This window comes from Eretmochelys imbricata, chromosome 8, assembly GCF_965152235.1.
Source record: "Eretmochelys imbricata isolate rEreImb1 chromosome 8, rEreImb1.hap1, whole genome shotgun sequence".
Taxonomy (NCBI): Eukaryota; Metazoa; Chordata; order Testudines; family Cheloniidae; genus Eretmochelys; species Eretmochelys imbricata.
This window is the reverse complement of record NC_135579.1, coordinates 30,291,908-30,313,179: the sequence shown is the minus strand read 5'-3', so window position 1 is coordinate 30,313,179 and position 21,272 is coordinate 30,291,908. Positions and strand designations below refer to the sequence as shown.

Here is a 21,272-nt window from a genome sequence, read left to right as displayed (position 1 = left end):
GTGACAGAATTTAACAGCAGGTTCTGGTTTTCATGGGCAATCCCATTCCAGAGGCAGATGCAAGAGGCTAATCTTTGAGTTTGGCTGGCATTATTGCAGATGTGTCTACATAGCTTGTTTTGTACAAGAGTAAATTTTAAGAGAAACTAACCAGTTATTGCTTTGTGTGGGAGATGAGACAGATTGTGGGGTATGAATTGTGGTTTTGTGAATGCCATGTTGTATTTTAATCTCCATTTTGAATGTAAGCTTCAGTGTGGCTTCGAGAATTGATTTTGTAGCAGGAACTTGACATCCAGTGGAGAGACTAAGTTTGGGAAGCTGAGAGAAAGCAATCAAGGACCATCAACACTGAGTCAGTGGCTCTGTCCTACTAACGGTTTGCTATCCTAGGACTGTAGTCTGCAGAGCTGGGGGCCTACCCAGGGCAAACTCCTGCACACAAGAACACTGTGCCACTTACTCGTGAGCTAGTCTGTCTAGCCAAATTTTGTGAATTGCCTTGTGACCTGACTCAGGAGGTCACAGGACTACTCAGGTTTGTGCCAGGTTGCAATGGTACTCACTTAACTCTGGGCCTGGGGAGTCAGGCTGCTGGGGTGATAGTGGCATTCTACAGCCCTTTATTAGGGCCAGGGACTTTGAATGACTCTGCCTAGAAGCCAGTGGGGAATAGGGAGTGGGGCTGGTATTTGGAAATATCTAAGCAGAAGTGAATGTGCAGAAAAGGTGAAAGAGGCTGTTTTAAAAGAAGAATGTCCTCCAAGCCAGGAGGGTCGTTCCACTGCCAAAAGGAAGTCTGTTAGCCAAGAAGACTGGAAGAGTTGCCTGGCCTATGGATTTGGACCAAACCTAGGACGCTTAGGTGTTGAAGTCAGACTTGAGGGGTTTTGTGTTTCGGAGTTTGTTGTTTTCCATAGATCTATAACTCTTATGCTTTGTAAGAGTGCAAGTTTTCGTGGTTAAATTCCTGGGCAAGTCCACGTGCCTTGTTTTACTGCCACGTTGTCCATGAAGGGTGTAATTAAGAAACCAGACTCCGGGTTGGATATGTTTAAGCAACTGGGGGCTCTGGAGGACTTAGGCACTGATACCAGGGTCTAGGAAAACACACTGCAGGGCCCCACTGCCCCAGAAGGGTGTCCAGACATGGGGTCTGCATCTGGAAATGCACCTGAGATGCTCAGAGCTAGGATCAGTGATCAGTCACTACTCAGATGGAGGATGTTTAGAAGCATGTGTGATTCAGTTGTTTCATCCAATCACAACAGACAGAGATCCATCCAGAAAATGGGACTGGAATCAGGTTGTGATAGGAGGCATGTGTGGAAGTATGCTCCTATTGGTCTGCTAACAGCTTGCATGCCTTTTACACCCACCATAAGCGTACTTGCAAAGGGGCGGGAGAATTATCAGATACTCCTTTATATATACAGGTTTCAGAGTAACAGCCGTGTTAGTCTGTATTCGCAAAAAGAAAAGGAGTACTTGTGGCACCTTAGAGACTAACCAATTTATTTGAGCATGAGCTTTCGTGAGCTACAGCTCACTTCATCAGATGCATACCGTGGAAACTGCAGCAGACTTTATATATACACAGAGAATATGAAACAATACCTCCTCCCACCCCACTGTCCTGCTGGTAATAGCTTATCTAAAGTAATCGTCAGGTTAGGCCATTTCCAGCACAAATCCAGGTTTTCTCACCCTCCTGCTGATTCACTCTCCTGCTGATGATAGCCCATCCAAAGTGACAACTCTTTACACAATGTGCATGATAATGAAGTTAGGCCATTTCCTGCACAAATCCAGGTTCTCTCACTCCCTCACCCCCCTCCAAAAACCCACCCCCATACACACACAGACTCACTCTCCTGCTGGTAATAGCTCATCCAAACTGACCACTCTCCAAGTTTAAATCCAAGTTAAACCAGAACATCTGGGGCGGGGGGGTAGGAAAAAACAAGAGGAAATAGGCTACCTTGCATAATGACTTAGCCACTCCCAGTCTCTATTTAAGCCTAAATTAATAGTATCCAATTTGCAAATGAATTCCAATTCAGCAGTTTCTCGCTGGAGTCTGGATTTGAAGTTTTTTTGTTTTAAGATAGCGACCTTCATGTCTGTGATTGCGTGACCAGAGAGATTGAAGTGTTCTCCGACTGGTTTATGAATGTTATAATTCTTGACATCTGATTTGTGTCCATTTATTCTTTTACGTAGAGACTGTCCAGTTTGACCAATGTACATGGCAGAGGGGCATTGCTGGCACATGATGGCATAAATCACATTGGTGGATGTGCAGGTGAACAAGCCTCTGATAGTGTGGCTGATGTTATTAGGCCCTGTGATGGTGTCCCCTGAATAGATATGTGGGCACAATTGGCAACGGGCTTTGTTGCAAGGATAAGTTCCTGGGTTAGTGGTTCTGTTGTGTGGTATGTGGTTGTTGGTGAGTATTTGCTTCAGGTTGCGGGGCTGTCTGTAGGCAAGGACTGGCCTGTCTCCCAAGATTTGTGAGAGTGTTGGGTCATCCTTTAGGATAGGTTGTAGATCCCTAATAATGCGTTGGAGGGGTTTTAGTTGGGGGCTGAAGGTGACGGCTAGTGGCGTTCTGTTATTTTCTTTGTTAGGCCTGTCCTGTAGTAGGTAACTTCTGGGAACTCTTCTGGCTCTATCAATCTGTTTCTTTACTTCCACAGGTGGGTATTGTAGTTGTAAGAAAGCTTGACAGAGATCTTGTAGGTGTTTGTCTCTGTCTGAGGGGTTGGAGCAAATGGTTAGTGATCTGAATTCAAGAGTGGGCACTGGTCTACACTACAGAATTAGGTCGATGCAAGGCAGCTCCTGCTTACCTAACTCACCCACTACACCAGTTTAGTAATTCCACCTCCACAAGAAGCGTAGAGTTGAAGTTGATGTAGTTAAGTTGACACATTATCAGTGTAGACTTACATCAACTGTTGCAGGCTTTCAGAAGCCTACAATGCCCCACACTGACAAATGCTCCTGGTGAGGATGTGCACCGCTGACACAAGGAGCGAAGTGTAGACATGCATGAGCAATGTGATGACTGTGGCAGCTGTATGCCGACATAAGGTAGGTTAACTTAATTTTGTAGTGTAGACACGCTCTGTCATGTACTCCAGCTCTAACCATCTTCTGCTCCTGATTATTGTTTAACATTGCATAATATGAGAAATTGAGGCATTTCATCTGAAATATTTCTTAAACCTCAATTCTAACTCCTCACTCACAAAGTACTGTGACTTTACGGAGGTAAGCAGAGGTTAAATTATTTGCACAAGATCAGCTTTTCAAGGCAGTATTGAAAATAGAAGCTGAAATACTTCAGTCTGCTCCCTCTAATTAATTATGGTGGGGGTGTTTGTGTGTACATGTTTGCACACACACACTCTCTCTCACTCTCAATACTGTAACAAATGAATCTACTCCCCCCAGTGATGTGCCTGTATAATTCTCATGATGAGGGTAGGATTTTTGGAAGAACAGATTCCCAGCTTGCTTTTTGAAGGGTTTGAGTGGCACAGAAGGATAACCGTAAACTAAAAATTGTTCAAACTGTGCTGGAGGATCGAAAAATACATGTAGCTCGAATTGTATTGGAAGGTGTATTATGGCATGCATCATGGAATCATGGAGGCACTTTAAAATATTATTCACATGTCTGGCTTGAGTCCTCTAAATTCTCTTCAAAGAGGAATGTAGGATTAAGCAACTCTGAAGAATTCTTGCTTTGGAGCAGGGTTTGCTCCAATTGCTTTGTTTTGCTGCTTGCAATAAGTATACACATTGTATGACTTATTCTTCAGCATATTTACCAAATATGTATCAAATTATATAGTTATTAGAGCATGGGGGGATATGTTTATGGGTAAAACATCCTTTAAAGTGACAGCTCAGTGTGAGCTTACTATATTGGTATTCACACAAAATATTCATTCCATGCCATTGCAATCCATGACTATGTTCCAGCGGAAATAATTCCATTCCATTGTTTGTTTCTGTTTGCATAAAGCTCCCACAACACCTGTATTAAAAGTTTGTTAGTGTTTTTATACTGCCCTGCTTCATGTGTTGAATGCCAAAAGAAAAATAAATTAACCCAGAGAGTCATAAGAACCAGCAGTCTTACTAAAATTGGTGTGGGTCACAATCTCAATCTATTCTCCTGTGACTAAAGGTGAGTAGTGTTAACAGAGCTACTTACGAACCACGAGAGGACAGCTCGGCTCATGACTGCCAGCTTTCCTGTATCATGAGCTATATGGGATAGTGTTCTCTGAACGTGTAACTTCACACAATATTAACAGGGCTCTTGTGCATGCAGGGTGAAATTTAACATGTTGCAAAAGGGTTGTAACTGGCCCTGAATGCCAGTCAGATGTAGGACTTCTGCCCCGAAGAGATATTAATCTGTAATGAGCATATATCTTTTTGCATGAATCTGCTTAAAAAAATGGAGAGCTTATAAATTATAAAGTAAAAGACTCTTTAGACTTGCAGTATAATTTTCCAAGTGTTCTTGAATGGCTTGATTTAAAGAATTTTCACTGAAAGGTACTTTGGCTTAGCCCCTAAAAGACTGGATCAGTTCTAATGTACATTTCTTTGCCAGTTCAGAAGTATACTGATATATTTGAAAGCCAATGAAGATTAGAGGTTAAGGTTAGGTTTTTGCAGTTGGAACCTGCTAGTGATCCTACAGACACCTACAAAGCTTTTTATAACCTTATCTTAGATCTTAGTCCATCCCATGCTTTGCTGCACATTGGGCTACCAAATTTGCCACCCTTACCTGTCAACTCTCCTCTCCAAATCTTCCCATTTCATGTTAAGGCGCTTGATGTTGTTCAGAACTGTTCATTTCCGTGTTATTCGTGGTCTTCCTCTCTTTCTTCTTGTGTTTTCTGGCTTCCATTCAAGGGCAGTATTTGGTAAGCGTTCTTTTTCCATTCTCAGCACATGTCCCAACCACTGATGTCTTTTGCAGATTATTTGTGAGAGGGTGCCTTGTCCAGTAATTTTTCTGACTTCTTCATTCATCTTCCTATCACTATATGTTATTCCCAATAGTCTTCTCAGACATTTGTGATGAAATGCATCCAGCTTTTGCATATCTTTCTCGTTAAGTTGCCATGTCTCACTGCTATATGTTGTGATGGCAATAACAATTGCTTTGTATATGTTTGTTTTTGAGTTGCCAGATGTTTCTGAGTCTTCCAAATGCAGCATTTGCTTTCCCAATTCTTCGTATTATTTCCTCTGAGCTAGTACTCTCCTGGCTGGTGGTACTTCTAAGATACATATAATTGTCCACCTTCTCCAGTTTCTCTTCTTATAGTCCCCATTAGCATGACTTTACATTTCTTTGCATTGTATCTCAAACCAATCTTCTCCGTTACTACTTTTACTTGGTTTGTGAATTTTTGTAGTCCATTGGCATCTTCATTGATAAGAGTGATGTCGTCAGCAAAGTATAGATCAAATAGCCTTTAACTGTTCCATTTTAGGCTCTAGTACTACAACATGTGACTGAAGAAACAAAACAAAACTGCAGGAACCTTGACAAATCAGTAAAGAAACAATGCAGAAAAGATAAGTGAAACAGGATAGAAAGTAAGGCTAGTGAAGCTGAAGAAGCAGGGGAAAGAAATGATAAAACAGTCTACTTGATCCTGAAACAGTTAACAGGATATGGATCAAAATTCAGAAGTGTCTCAGTAAAAGGGAAACAAGGAGAAATTGTGAAAACAGAGGGGGAACAAGGAAATAGATGGGTGGAACAATTCAAAGAAGTGCTAAACCAGCCAGAACCAATTACAAGGCTGGAATTTAACAATGATATACCATTAGACCTAGATATAGATGTATCTGAGGTAAAAATTGAAGCAGTAAAAAAAAAAAAAAAAGCATTGCAGAAGCTGAAAAACAAGGCGGCACCTGGTTTGGACAGCATTCATCCTGAGATGCTTAAATATGGCGGCAAAGACGTGGAATCAGTCATTTGTTTGCTGTGCAACGAAATATGGACGGAGGAGAAAGTGCTGGAAGAATGGAACCTCGGTATCCTAATCAAGTTACCAAAGAAAGGTGATCTAAACAGTTATTTAAATTAGAGGGGAGGAACACTATCTGTTACAGGAAAAGTATTAGCAGCAGTCCTCCTGAACAGAATGAAAGGAAGATGGATACCATCCTGTGTGAACAACAATCTGGATTTAGGCAAGGGAGATTGTGCACAGACACTATTTTCGCCTTGAGATGGATTATTGAGAAAACAATTGAATTCCAAAGCAGTCTTGCCATCAATTTTGTAGACTTTCAAAAGGCATTCAATAGTGTAAACAGAGAAACAATGTGGAAAATTGTGAAACAATATGGAATGCCAACAAAATTAATTAACATTGAGTTGGCATAGAATGCCTTCATAAAGTGCTGCATTAAAATGGAAAATGGATTGAGTAAGCCATTCAGCATCAAGACAGGTGTAAGGCAGGCATACATCCTGTCTCTTTTTTTGTTTATGCTGGTCATCGACTGTGGATTAAAACAGTGATTTTTATAAAGGAAACCTAAAATGCTATTTTCCCACAAATGCCAGTAGCAAATCCCTAGCATACAAAACAATATTGTTGCATACCGTGGAAAAGAATGGAAAAACTAATTTGATTTGATAATAGATTTGGCTAGCTGGAGTTTATGCCATCTCTTTGGCTTTGTCAGTGGTTCATCACTCCTGAGTGTCTATGTTAGCACAAAGTTTTAAGAGCTGCTGTTGAAAACAAGCAATAAACAATTGCCATCTGAAATTGTAGGTTGGCCTAAATTAACTGTATGGCTCATGAACCCCTACAATCCTGTTGATGAACCTAATCCAAATTAATAACAAGCTGAAACCAGGAGAGTTTTTTCTCCTGGGCACAGTTGCTTACAAAACACGTGCACATCTTTAATTTTGTCTCTAGTAGACCTGGCTGAACAATGAACAAATTGTTTAAGAAAACAATCATTTTTTCAGTTAAAAGAAAAATAGTGTGACTACTCAATCAGCTCTAATGCCCATGAAAGTCAGTGAATTACAGAGGGGAATTTACCTAACAGGACAAGAATGCACTGTTGCCTGGCAAATGATGAAACTCAAGTTTGTGAACTGATAAATCACCAACAAAAATAACACAGCTTAAGAATCCCAAAGTTACATTGCATAAAAAGAATATTGGTTGCAAAGGTCTTCTGCTTTTGCAGCAGAGTGTACAAGCCTGACTCTGGGTCAGGGCACTAAGCACTGAATGGTCCATGTGGGCGGTGGGGCTTCTGACTGTTCCTCCCAGCAAAAAGAGCCAAGCCTGGAGGAAGAGTTCTGCTCCGGCAGCTGATAGGCAGGGAACTGTGCACAAAGAGAGGAGGCAGGGGTCAGATTGTGACGGAGTAAACAGTCACTTGAGAAGAAGGAAGAAAAAATGCCAACCCTTGGAGAAGCTGGAGCGGAAGCACCTGTAGAAAGTTTGGCTGGGATTTGGTTAGGTTTGCCTAACCTCTAGGAGCCTAAACTCCCTAGATGCCTACGTTTGCACTGGAAAAGTCCCCAGGCATATAAATTGCTGTTGGCATGTTGGCTGTTGGCCTCAGCACTGACATCACTGAGCAGCTTGATGCCTAATTCATACATAAGCCCCAGTGGGATGCACAACATAGGAATTTCCCTGTGCTTCTCTCCTGCAGGGTCTAATCCAGTAAGCATGCTCACAGGTGGCCGTAGAGCACGTCTGCTGGATCAGGCTCCACACACCACAGCTGGAGGAGGAGGAGGTGATTGCGGTGCCTCCTTTTATACCCAATAGTCCAGTGGTTAGGGCTCTCATCTGGGAGGTCGGAGACCAGAGTTCAATTCCCTGCTTCTCATCACGCAAAAGTGGGATTTGAACCTCTGAGTCTCAAACATCCAGAGCGGGAGCTCTGACCACTGGGATATTGAGCATAATGTGGAAGGGGCACCACCTCTCCTGCTCCTTTTCATTTTGTCTTGGAAAAAGGGCTGAGCTGACTCAGGTGCCAAACTCCAGGAGAGAGTTCATGGCAGTGAATCGCGACTGAAGGGAGCTGCCTCCCTCTGGTCCAGAGTTTGGGTTCAAATTGCCTTTTGAGGAGAGGGGTTTTTGCCACACCCCTTTCCTCAGCATTTCCTCCTGGCTATCTCAGGCAGCTTCCCACTCAGCTTGAATCCCTTTTTTAGACATGTTTCAGAGTAACAGCTGTGTTAGTCTGTATTTGCAAAAAGAAAAGGAGTACTTGTGGCACTTTAGAGACTAACCAATTTATTTGAGCATAAGCTTTCGTGAGCTACAGCTCACTTCATCGGATGCATACTGTGGAAAGTACAGAAAACGTTTCTATACACACAAACCATGAAAAAAATGGGTGATTATCACTACAAAAGGTTTTCTCTCCCCCCACCCCACTCTCCTGCTGGTAATAGCTTATGTAAAGTGATCACTCTCCTTACAATGTGAAAGATAATCAAGGTGGGCCATTTCCAGCACAAATCCAGGTTTTCTCCCCCTCCCCCCCAAACAAACACTCTTTACCAACAGGAGAGTGTTTGGGGGGGGGGGGGGGGAGGGGACCTGGATTTGTGCTGGAAATGGCCCACCTTGATTATCATACACATTGTAAGGAGAGTGGTCACTTTACATAAGCTATTACCAGCAGGAGGGTGGGGTGGGGGGAGAGAAAACCTTTTGTAGTGATAAACACCCATTTTTTCATTGTTTGTGTGTATAGAAACGTCTTCTGTACTTTCCACAGTATGCATCCGATGAAGTGAGCTGTAGCTCACGAAAGCTTATGCTCAAATAAATTGGTTAGTCTCTAAGGTGCCACAAGTACTCCTTTTCTTTTAAGACATCTCTCTCTCCTCATACACTGTATAGGGAGCCTGGGTGCCTAACTCAGTGCTATGAATTCCACTTGGTGGCAGGCAGCTAAAAGTTAGGCCCTGCATCAGTCAGCCTGGGCCCCCCTTGTGAATCCCACACTTTGTGCCTGTCCTAGGGAAGTGTGGTCCAGCTGTTCTGGGTGGGGTCTGGGCCTCTATACAGTACAGACTCTTCTAACTCTGGGGTGAGGATAAGTGTGCTGTTAAGAGTGCCAGGAAAAATGGCTCCAGAGAAGGGAGTGCTGATGACAGGACCAGGGTTGCCAACTTTCCAGTGGCACAAAACTGAATGCCCCTGCCTGGTCGCTTCTCTGAGGCCCTGTCTCCCTCTGTCAGTCGCTCTCCCCCACCCTCACTCACTTTTACTGGACTGGGGCAGAGGGTTGGCATGTGGGAGAGGGGTGAAGGCTCTGGCTGGGGGTGCGGGCTCTGAGGTGGGGCTGAGGATCAGGGGTTTGAGGCACAGGAGGAGGCTCTGGGCAGGGGCTTGGGGTGCGGGCTCCGGCTGGTGTGTGGGCTCTGGGGTGGGGTTGGGGATGAGGGGTTTGGGGTACAGGAGGGAGCTTAGGGCTGAGGCAGGGGGTTGGGGGTGTGTGGGAGGTGTGGGGCGCAGGCTCTGGGAGGGAGTTTGGATGCAGGAGGGGGTGCAGGGTCCCTGCTGCGCTTACCACAGCTCTCAGGAAGCAGGTGCCAGGTCTCTGAGCCCCTAGGTGCATGGACAGCCAGGGAGGCTCCATGCGCTGCCCTCGTGCCCACAGGTACTGTCCCCGCAGCTCCCATTGGCTGTGGTTCCCAGCCAGTGGGAACTGCGGAGTTGGCACTTGGGTGGAGGCAGCGTGCAGAGCCTCCCTGGCCAGCCATGTGCCTAGGGGGCCTGGTGGCCACTTCTGGGAGCCATAGGGAGCCTGTCTTGGCCTCTAGCCCCCACTGCAACCGGACTTTTAGTGACCTGGTTGGTGGTGCCACCAGGGTCCCTTTTTGACTGGGCGTTCTGGTCAAAAACTCAATGCCTGGGGCCATGTTAGAGACTATTGATAGAAGAAGCAGTACCTGGAAAAGGGTATGAGTTTGGTCATGCAAGCTGGGGTTTGTCTTGTATAGTGACTTTGGGCTTGCCAGAAAAGGAGAAAGACTTGGTGCACACTGACCAAGGAGAAATTTATGAGGTAATAGCAGTGAAGGCAACAAAATATATACAGGTGAAATAAATACTGATGTCTGTTTTCAAAAATGCTGCATCTCTGGCTTAACAATTCCCACCCTTTCTGTCAGGCCCAGGTCATCCTGGCACACCAGTGAGCCCTTAGTGAGCTGTGTCATGAGGTAGACACAACTGTGTGCTTAAGAGGAAGCTGCGTTTGTTGACTTAGGAATTGCAGCCAGCCAAGGGGCTTTGCTTGGAAAGGAAAGGTTCATTCAACAGACCGACAACTTATGCTTGCATAAGAGAGACAATTAGGACTTATGCTGAGGAAAAGAGGACCAGCAGGTACTTTTTGTTCTGGAATTGACCTTATCCCATAATTAGTTCAGGCCGCGGTACTCAGTTTGATTTTGCATGAGGTGATCAGAAGAATGCATTTTAAGAGTATAACTACTTAAGACTTTAGGTCAAACAATACCATCTTTCTGTGGACAGATAGCTCTCTGCAGAGTCACTCGAATCCAGTGTCAAGGTTCCTTTCCCACTCTGAACTCTTGGGTACAGATGTGTGGACCTGCATGAAAGACCCCTGAAGCTTATTCTTACCAGCTTAGGTTAAAAACTTCCTCAAGGTACAAACTTTGCCTTGTCCTTGAATCCTATGCTGCCACCACCAAGCGAGTTAAACAAAGAACAGGGAAAGAGCCCACTTGGAGACGTCTTCCCCCCCAGAATATCCCCCCAAGCCCTACATCCCCTTTCCCGGGGAAGGCTTGATAAAAATTCTCACCAATTTGCATAGGTGAACACAGACCCAAACCTTTGGATCTTAACAACAATGAAAAAGCAATCAGGTTCTTAAAAGAAGAATTTTAATTAAAGAAAAAGTAAAAGAATCACCTCTGTAAAATCAGGATGGTAAATACCTTACAGGGTGATCAGATTCAAAACATAGAGAATTCCTCTAGGCAAGTTAACTTAAATTACAAAAAGACACAAAAACAGGAATATACATTCCATTCAGCACAGCTATTTCACCAGCCATTTAAACAAAACAGAAATGTAACGCATATCTGTCTAGATTACTTACTAAGTTCTAGGACTCCCTTCCTTTTCTATTCCCAGCAAAAGCATCACACAGACAGACAGACCCTTTGTTTCCCCGCCCCCCCCCCCAGCTTTGAAAGTAACTTGTCTCCTCACTGGTCATTTTGATCAGGTGTCAGCGAGGTTATCCTAGTTTCCTAACCCTTTACAGGTGAAAGGGTTTTGCCTCTGGCCAGGAGGGATTTTATAGTTCTGCACACAGAAAGGTGTTTACCCTTCCCTTTATATTTATGACACCAGCACTCATACTGTCAGGCAAGATCATAGGCCAGCCAGGAAGAGGATAAAAAAACCCAGTTATATTGGAAACCAGATGGATTGGTATTTAAAGGAGAGTGGAAGTTTTACAGCTCTGTCACAAGTGGGAAAGATGAAAGCTGGTGGTCAATAACCTCCATATCAGAGACATTGCTTGTTGAGAGAGAAATTTGAAGTGCAGAGCTTTCTTTACCCCATTTTTCCTTCTGCAAACAGCTCACCGAGTCATACCCTTTTATTCATCTAGCTGTAGTCATGGAACTGATGAGATGCTGTTACAAGAAGGAAGGAGAAAAATTCTTCTTAACCTCTGAGGACAGGACAAGAAGCAATGGGCTTAAATTGCAGCAAGGGAGGTTTAGGTTTAGATTTAGTTGAGAAAAACTTCCTAACTGTCAGAGTGGTTAAGCACTGGAATAAGTTGCCTAGGGAGGTTGTGGAATCTCCATTATTAGAGATTTTTAAGAGCAGGATAGACAGGGACGGTCTAGACCAGCGGTTCCCAAACTCGTTCCGCCGCTTGCGCAGGGAAAGCCCCTGGCGGGCAGGGCCGGTTTGTTTACCTGCTGTGTCCGCAGGTTTGGCCGATCGCAGCTCCCACTGGCCCCGGTTCGCTGCTCAAGGCCAATGGGAGCTGCGAGAAGCGGCGCGGGATGTACTGGCCACCGCTTCCTGCAGCTCCCATTGGCCTGGAGCAGCGAACAGTGGCCACTGGGAGCCGCGATCGGACGAACCTGCGGACGCGGCAGGTAAACAAACCGGCCCGGCCCGCAAGGGGCTTTCCCTGCACAAGTGGTGGAACAAGTTTGGGAACCGCTGGTCTAGATAGTGCTCATGCCATGAGTGCAGGGGACTGGACTAGATGACCTCTCGTGTCCTTTCCAGTCCTATGATTCTGTGCCTTTACACCACCTAGCTTTACTGTTAAACTGTAACGGCTTTAGTACAGGAATCTGTTTGGTACAATTCTTCCATTGAAGAGTATTGTGTATGCTTATGGTGCAAAATTCCTACTTAAAAGGTGGGTTATTCCTTTAGTTTGATAGTACACCATTTTGGCATTTGATATCGGAGTCGGTATAATTTGGACACTACAAAGTTTCATTACTCAGATTGTCAAGGAATGTGGTTTCATGTTTTGTTTGGGCGGTCTGGTATAATGCTTAAACAATTACAAATCATGCTAAAATATTATTTGCTTTTGTTGACGCGTGGATGGATTAGATTTTTATTGATAAATGTTGGTGAACATTGATTTTTCTATACACACGCAAACCAACAAAAATATGTCCATAGAAATTAATTAACTGAAGTTACAGATCTGCAAAGTAAGAAAAATGCTGCTTGAGAACCAATTAGAGTTTGATTTAAGAATATTTACTTTTAATGTTTTGTCATGTGGTGTGGACAATTTGCGTTAATGGTTATATAGCATCAGTGTCTACTGTCCTAAATAATTGTCTGACACCACCCCTCCCCGGCCCCGCCCCATTGTCTAATCCCTGCATAATTTTGGACAGCTGTGAACATTTAAATTGATAAAAATTTTAAAAAAAATGCTTAACCCAGAATTTAGCATAACATTTTTCCACTATGAAAGACTTGTTTTTAACCAGGGATTTTGCAAGTGTAGAGGTTTCTCCTTCATTATCTTTTATGGTTATGATCTCAGTCAATAAATGGCTATATGTTGAGCTCTAACTTAAAATCTAAAGCAGTTTTCAAATAGGATTCCACCTTTTCCACAGAATGCAGTTTTTATTGGGTTGAAATATATGCTTTTAAATGAGTCCTCTTCCTCTCCCACTGAACCTTCTAAAGGATAAATGATGCAAGTGCCCTATTCTCAGTTCAAAATTTCATGGCTTCAAGATTGTCCTCCTGAGGTTTACTTCTTATGTTAGAGTATTCTTGTACTGGAGGGTGGTCCAGTAAAACAGGGGTTCTCAACCTTTTTCTTTCTGAGGCCCTCCAAACATGCTATGAAAAACTCCATGGCCCACCTGTGCCACAATAACTGGTTTTCTGCATATAAAAGCCAGGGCTGGTGTTAAGGGGTAGCAAGCAGGGCAGTTTCTTTGGGCCCCATGCCCCCCCATGAAGCTAAGTAGCTCAGGCTTCTGCTTTAGCTCCAGGTGGCAGGGCTCAGGGACCCAGGCTTCAACCCCACGCAGTGGGACTTAAGCTTTCTGCCCTGGGCCCGAGGAAGTCTAACACTGGTCCTGCTTGACGGACCCCCAGGGGGCCCCGGATTCCTAGTTGAGAACCACTGCAATAAAAGATATTACCTCAACCACCTTGTCTGTTCTCGTATTAATACAGAGAAGAAGATACTTTGACTCCTGAGATGAAAAAATGCAAACATTCTTAGCGGAAACGAGGGATTATTTTGATCCCCGAATCTGGAATTTCTCTGCAACAAGTTGACTCCCATGCAAGGCTCTGGTTCTCCTGTTTTCTTGAGAGCCTGATGTGCTAGGATTGTGGGAAACTTGCACACGGGGCAGGAGTTAAAGAATGACCCTTAACATTTATGTATTTAACCAACCATATCTAGACACTGTCCTCCATCCCTCTCTTAATTTCTCTCATAAAAACTCAACAGCAGTGGAGAATTGTGTACGCTGTTCATGAAGCACATTAAGATATTCTGTATGCTACTGTCTTCTAAATTTTATTTATGTAAAAATAAAAACATAACCCAGTTCTCTCAAGTCAATAATCCATGTCCTGATCTTTCTGGAGGTGCTACGCTACTCCTATATTGGCAGATATGTTCCTGAGAAGTTCGAACTATATAACCTGTTGTGTTAGATCCATATTTTATAGATTCATGCTCAATACGTGTCATGTGACAATGATAAAGCATCTAATCTGATTTTATCTGAATCTGAACTGGAAACATGATTATTATGAAATAATGTTAGTGTCTTTCAATTTTCCTAGTGTGAAACTCTTCCTAATTTGGAAAAGCAAAAACCCAACAGTATTGAAATTAACAAATTCTGTCAAGATCTACTGAAATAAATTTGTACAAACAATGGTGATGGAAGATAAACTTGAAAGGAAGACAGACACATACTCTGAAACCTTGACTATTATAGAAATGGTATTGATATGTAATCACTGTTTCTTTGCTTTAATGGATAGTTTTGGTTTAGGACCTTCCCAAGTCCCACTCCTGCCTTTACTGTCCCCTTTATATTTAAGGAAACTCTCAAGAGAAATAGCACACCTTAACAGGACTATCTGCTTTTGGGAAATAATCTCATGTTCAGACTTTTGTACGTTTTTGGCTTTTGCCAAATGCACTTAGAGAAATTAATCACGATCAAACAAGGTTAAGAAATTATGTATTATCATTGGGGAGACAAACCTTGCTATTACAGAAAGAAATGTCTCTCTTAAAACATACATTTGTGTTCATTCTGATATTTGGTGTTTCGCTTGATCCAAGCTATTGGAGTCATGTGAAATTTTTTTTTAAATGACAAACTTCTAGCCCTCACAGTTGCATAAAAAAGGTTGAAAATGTGAGCTTTAAAGGCTCCAACACCAGAAAGCAAATCTAAAAAACCCCAAATCTGTAATTTAGACTCATGATTGTTAAGATGACAACACTGAACTCTTCACCTGGGTAAGAATTTCTGTAACAAAGATCCTTAACCATAACCTTCTGTAAGCACAAATTTGAGTCAGGTTTTTATAATATTTTAATTAAGAAGAAGGATCATTTCTAGCTACCTCCCTTATGCCCAGAATGAACTGGAGGGAAAGCAGCTAGCAGACAAGGGCACTGTAACCAAGTTTGTTGTTTAGTCCTGTAGCAGATCGAGCACTCACTGCCACGGCGCCTCCTGCTGGTTGCCTCGGGAATTAGCTCAGTTCTAGCACTCGGAGTGCCTCCTGCTGGCCGGTGTCTCTCCTGCCTCACAGACCCCGGTGTCCTCTCACCCTGGGTTGCTGTCCCATAGCAGTGCCCTCACTCTCTGGGTCTTCCCTCCTAGGGGAACCCCCTCCCCTATGCCCACCTTGCCTCAGTGGCTACTGCCAGTCATCTAGCCCCCTTTCTCTGGGGCAAGTTGCAGTCTGTAATGGCCATTCATCATTGGCAAGGGAGTTGGACCGGCTGCCTCTGCAGCCCCAGTACTTCCTTAGGCCTTGAACAAGGCCTCAGCCTGGGGAGTTGCCAGGCTGGAGCTCCCCAGCTCCTCTTGCCTTTCTCCAGCACTACTCTGCTTCAGGTATCCTGTGCTCCCAAGCACCTCGGCCCTTCCCTCTCCAAGGCTGGAGTGATACTGACCCAGCTCCTCCCTTTGCCTTATATCAGGGCCAGCTATGGCCTGATTGGGTATGGCTACAGCTGTGGCTGCCTCTTCAAGCAGCCTACCTCAGCTGCCTTTAACCTTTTCTCCTAGGAGCGGAATAACTGTCCCATGACAAGTCCATTGCGGGATCTGTGATGCTTCTTGACCTGGAAAAGGAAGTGACATGCAGAGGAGAGCAGTCTCTGAGAGGGGAGTAGGAGGCTAGAAGCAATATCTTGGCAGCTCATTGGGGAAGGGATACAAGTGAGCAGGCAGTTGAAGAGTTGTGCCTGAAAAATGGGTTGAACAGTGAAGCCGAAGCAGGCTGTGGCTGGCAAAGGGTTTGCAGCAGCGACAGAGTTGTGGAAATAGTTTGCACACAGAGGTGTGAGGCAGCTACCTGTCTGGACGAAAGTACAGGGCAGAAGGGGCCGCAAAGAACACTATATGGGAAGCTGTAGCTAGTATGATTTCCAAGCCAGTGCTGCTTTTCTCTCGGAGAGAAATGGGTTGGAGAGAACATTTGAGGAGCCCCAGGGAGCACACTAAGGCTTTTGATTTACAGGACTGCCCATAAGAGCTTTGGGAGAAAGGAGGCTGCAATTAGATGATAGTGATGTAAGCCTTTGTATCTTTCCATTCTGCTAGCCCTATTAAATTCTACTACTTTCAGTACCTGCAAGTGCTGCATGAGACTCTGTCAAAGCTAGAGTCAGATCACTGTTTAGAGTAGCTACAGTGTGGCTTCTTGACTTTGTGGTAGACAGAGCACACTGCCAAGAGTGGCTAGCGCACGCACCCACTGAGTGAATCCCTGCAGTGGAGTCAGTTACAGTGTACTGACTGGTTGTTGTTAAAACTACTCCAGCTGTTTAGAAAATCCCAGTCTGAGGGAGTTAAACACCCAGCTCCTACTGAAGTGCAATGTGGCTAAGGTGAATTGAAAATCCCACTCTTCTCCCCCCCCCGCCCATTTCCCCCAAAAACTCAGTTAAAAGTAGCATCACTGTGGGGGGCAGGGAAGCAAAATTCATCAGTATTAGTAAATCTTTACTCATTTTATTTATATATGTACTCATTTTAGATTTTAATAGGAAAACTAGTTAGTACAATTTTGAGTGCTGATAAAACCAGTGGTTCTCAAACTTTTGTACTGGTGATCCCTTTTGCATAGCAAGCCTCTGAGTGCGACTCTCTCCCTATAAATTAAAAACACTTTTAAATATATTTAACATCATTATAAATGCTGAAGGCAAAGTGGGGTTTAGGGTGGAAGCTGACAGCTTGCAACCCCCATGTAATAACCTCGTGACCCCCTGAGGGGTTCCGACCCCCTGTGAGAACCCAGTGATAAATAAATGCCCAGGTGAACAAGTTGCATTCTCTTCAAACAGAGTTTTTGAGGCTACTGAAGTGCCTGAACATGAATTTCTGTTTTCTTTTCTTTGCAGGGACTTAGACAGAAATAATATCTCAAGAATCACCAAGATGGACTTTGCTGGGCTGAAGAATCTCCGTGTCTTGTGAGTATAAAACTAGTTTGGCCTTCAAAATGCTGCATCCATTTGCCTCCAAAAATGAGCACCAGGAAAGATGTGTGCTGCTGATGCTCTATGTACTGTAGAACTGTTTACATCCTCTAGTTGTGAAATAGCATCCACATCAGACACTCTGTACAGTTTCTACAACTAAAGTACTGATTATAGTTTTATGCCGTGCCTTAGGACAAGAGATGAGCTCTAAATTTAAAATCAGTTAGTGAAAGTGGTTCAGTGAAGTTTGAAGACAAATTACCACTGATTTTATGCTATGTGTACACTGCTCTTTTGTCGTTAAAACTTGTTAGTTGGGGTGTAAAAAAATTACCCTCCTGACCAACAAAAGTTTTAAAGACAAAAAGCGCAGTGTGGACTGCGCTTTGTCAGCAGGAGATGTGGCTACATGGCATACCTTGTAGCGGTATGGCAGTGTAGACATAGCCTTAGTCTTGGCTAAGTTTTAGATTTGGCGCTGTATGAATCACAGATCATAGTGGCACTGTGACACTGCAAAGTTGCAGCTGGAGTTGAGCAATATTAATAACCATACTGGTCTTATTAGTGAGTTCATATCTGGTTTTCTTTAACTGGCTTGCTGATTTTTTTTTCTTGGAAAATCTGTAATATGACAGAAGTAGCTGTGTAGCATGTACACAGAACGGTAACATTAATGTATTATGTATAGAAAAATTCAGTACCGAGCTCCTGTTGGCTGGGCGTTGTATAATTCCCTGTGTCCCAAATTAACGGGAGAACAGCAATTCAATATTATGTGTCCCATTTAGCTCACTAGAAGCCTATAGCTAGTTTATTGCCCTCAAGCTAAAGCCCTATAAAGTGACCAGTAACAAAAACCACTTGTGCTTAGCATTGCACAAAAGAGGGGCTCAGAGGTGGTTTTTCCTACTCTTTCCCCAAATAAGCACCTGTGAGAAGTGCAGGTACACTATAGGTAAGTTAAAAGCTAAAGTGAGGGAAAATCTTCTATTTCACCCACTTGCCCTCTGTAGCGAACACACTACTTTTACACCACCTTTTGTACAATTATCTCAGTCCTTAAAGTCCTACAAGATGCCTTGGAGATATATAGTGGATGAACTTTCTAACATTGTGAATTAATGGGCAGATGCTTAATATGGTTGTGATGAAAATACAAATATCTTCCACTGTTCCTTCAAAACGTATGGCATAAACTCTTATAACTATTCTAATAAATTTGAGATTTTTGTTATTTAGTTGTAGAAGACTGACTTCCCTGCTTTGTTGCCTCCACCTGCAGGATGAGACTACTACAGCAAGAATTTTCTGCTGCTTGGAGCCATATAAAGTTTGTTGGCTTATATCCCAGCTCTCACTATTTCTATGGGGGTCCTTATTAAAATAACATTTACTGACATGGTAGTGTGACTGTTGGTAAATGTTTCTTTTACTGACTGCTATGCTTTGTGTACTGTACAAAATATTGGCTAAATTATACCACATGAGTTATTCATGATAAATACAGTTAAAATCTGGCATAATCTATGTTACGTACGTACGTACGTACGTGTGTGTGTGTGTGTACACGTAGTTGGATCCAAACTACTTGGAGTGGAGACACCCCCCCCCCCCCAGTGACATTTTGGAGAGGCAGGAATTCACCCAGCATGCACTTCAACACCTTTCTCAGTGACTATCAATCACACTGATCAGCAAACACAGTCCAAATGCCCCTAGCATCCAGTCCATCAGTCACCGATCAAGGTGCTGCCTTTCCTGTGGGCTCTGGCTGATTATCACATGTGGTGCAAGCTCATAATGACCACAGAGACCAACTGCTCCATGGGCCTGCCCCACAGTCCTGAGCTGAGATTGTTGGCATGCTGTGCCCTGTCTGCCCACAGAGTCCCTTCTCCAGTGGCAATCCCATCTTCCAATTGGGAAGGAGCTGGTGGCAGGCAATGACACTGAAACAATTTTTATAGTGGGGGTGCTGAAAGCCATTGAACCAAACTGTAAACCCTGTATATGAAGAAAACCAGTTCAAGCCAGGGGGTGCAGCAGCGCCCCTAGTTCCAGCACCCCCGGTGGCAGGAAATATAGGCAGGATTTCCTGCCAGCCCTCTAGCCAGTCAGGGCTCTGTGAGGTGTGGAGAAGCCCTCTTCTCTTGTGTCCATCCCCTAGCTAATCAGAGTGCCAGGGCCATGTGTCACAGCACTGCAGCTGTGGGATTCCACGTAATGGTAAATAAAGACAATTCCAGGCATTTCTACTTGCCTCCAATCTCTTCAGCTGATTCATCCCCGCTTATGCCCTGTCTCATGGGAGGAAAGGAGAGACAGGGATGTGAAAAAGGGACAGAGTGCCTGAGCACTTCCCTTGGTAGCTTTTACCATTCCCTATGATGCAGACCCACTGTCTTTAGTGGTCACAAACAGCTGGCACTCCTGCACCCTTGGAGAAGCTTCACTGAATAGGAACTGCTCAGTAACCTCCGGAGGAGTCTGAAATCCCATGCAGATGCTTATGTGCAGGCACTTTATCACTTAATGCTTTCTCTGGATTATTTGCCCTGCGTTAATCTTTTGATGTTGACTACGGGCTTCCATCCTTACTTCCACTGAATAAAATTAAAATGATTGGAAGTGCAAAGAGTAAAGTACTAAGGGGGCAGAATCAGGCCTATAATAAACTAATTGCAAGATTTTAATGGGTTTTGGCAATAAAAAATTCAATAATGTGGTTACTAGCCCTGGTAATCAGGATGCAGTTTACATCCATGCAAAAACTACCAGTGATATGTATTTTGGACTGTAAATTTAATCTTCTGTTGGTGGTAGAAGTGACCATGGAAAAAACACTGCCATTGGTGGCTTTCACCAGTCTATCACTATCACTGTAATTGGTGTTGCTGTGAACAGCACTTTAAATCAAGCAATGTGTAGAGAAATGGCAGAATAAAATATTGTCTGTATAAGGCGTTCTATTAAATTATCATTGTCAACTGGTATTTCTTTAATCATAGGCATTTGGAAGAAAATCAAATCAGTATGATAGAGCGTGGAGCATTTCAGGATCTAAAGCAACTTGAACGGCTGTAAGTATGTCTATTGCATACATGTTGACTTAAAGAACTAAAGATTTTCTGCCTTATTTTATGCATCCTTTTTATTGTGTTTATATAGTGACTTAAAGAAATAATATGACTAGAATGAACAAAAAAATTGACATATTAGAGTTAAGAATAGTTTAAAACAGAGCTGAGTTTTTTAGATTAAAACCTTGGTATCCATGATTTATTGTAATTCAAAATAATATTAACAATAATTTGTTAAGAAAACTGTAACCACCAACACATATTTTATATTCTAGCTAATCACTGAGGCAAAGTTAGTCAGGTCTAAATTTTATCTCACTTTGTTTTCTGAAGTTCTCAGGATGACTTCTCTAATTAGATGAATGGTGATGGGTTGTTTTAATAGCCAGCACTACTGGGAATTGCCATAGTATAAATGCCCTGCACTTCCATATGAGAGTAGAACTGCTTGTGTCAGATTATCTATACAGCTACATTTGCTTTATACTCATTCAAAGGCAGTGATATTGGTGGAGTCCCAGAGGTGTAAAATTGGACTTTGAGTAGAAAATAAGGCCCTTGGTTTTCTGCTTTTGTTAGTGATTTAAATAAAATGGATCTAAAAGATTTAGATAATCTTAAATCCATCATTTACAAGGCCACTGGCCATGTATTATGGTATATAACGGGGTCTGTGTAGAATTCTATATATGAAGGTAACCACAGTCTCATTGTTTTGGTTGAGTGGATCTGCTGTGCATAGGGTGGGAGAACACCTCTGTCTAAATCGGCATGGTGAGTTGTTAATTTTGTGTACACACAATAGAACAAAGAAGTCTGCTGTGCTAAAGCAACTGAGGCCTTGCCTTAATTATCGACAAGCGAGTTGCTTTTTTACACATT

At 43.2% G+C, this 21,272-nt stretch overlaps 1 protein-coding gene across 1 annotated transcript in view; it reads left to right on the top strand.

The window, feature by feature from the left end:
- SLIT3 (slit guidance ligand 3) overlaps positions 1-21,272 on the top strand; it is a 796,928-nt gene that overhangs the window by 25,403 nt on the left and 750,253 nt on the right. The window contains exons 2-3 of the mRNA XM_077823869.1: positions 17,227-17,298; positions 20,319-20,390. Of these exons, the coding sequence (XP_077679995.1) occupies positions 17,227-17,298; positions 20,319-20,390 (144 nt within the window). The remainder of the gene's footprint in view (positions 1-17,226; positions 17,299-20,318; positions 20,391-21,272) is intronic.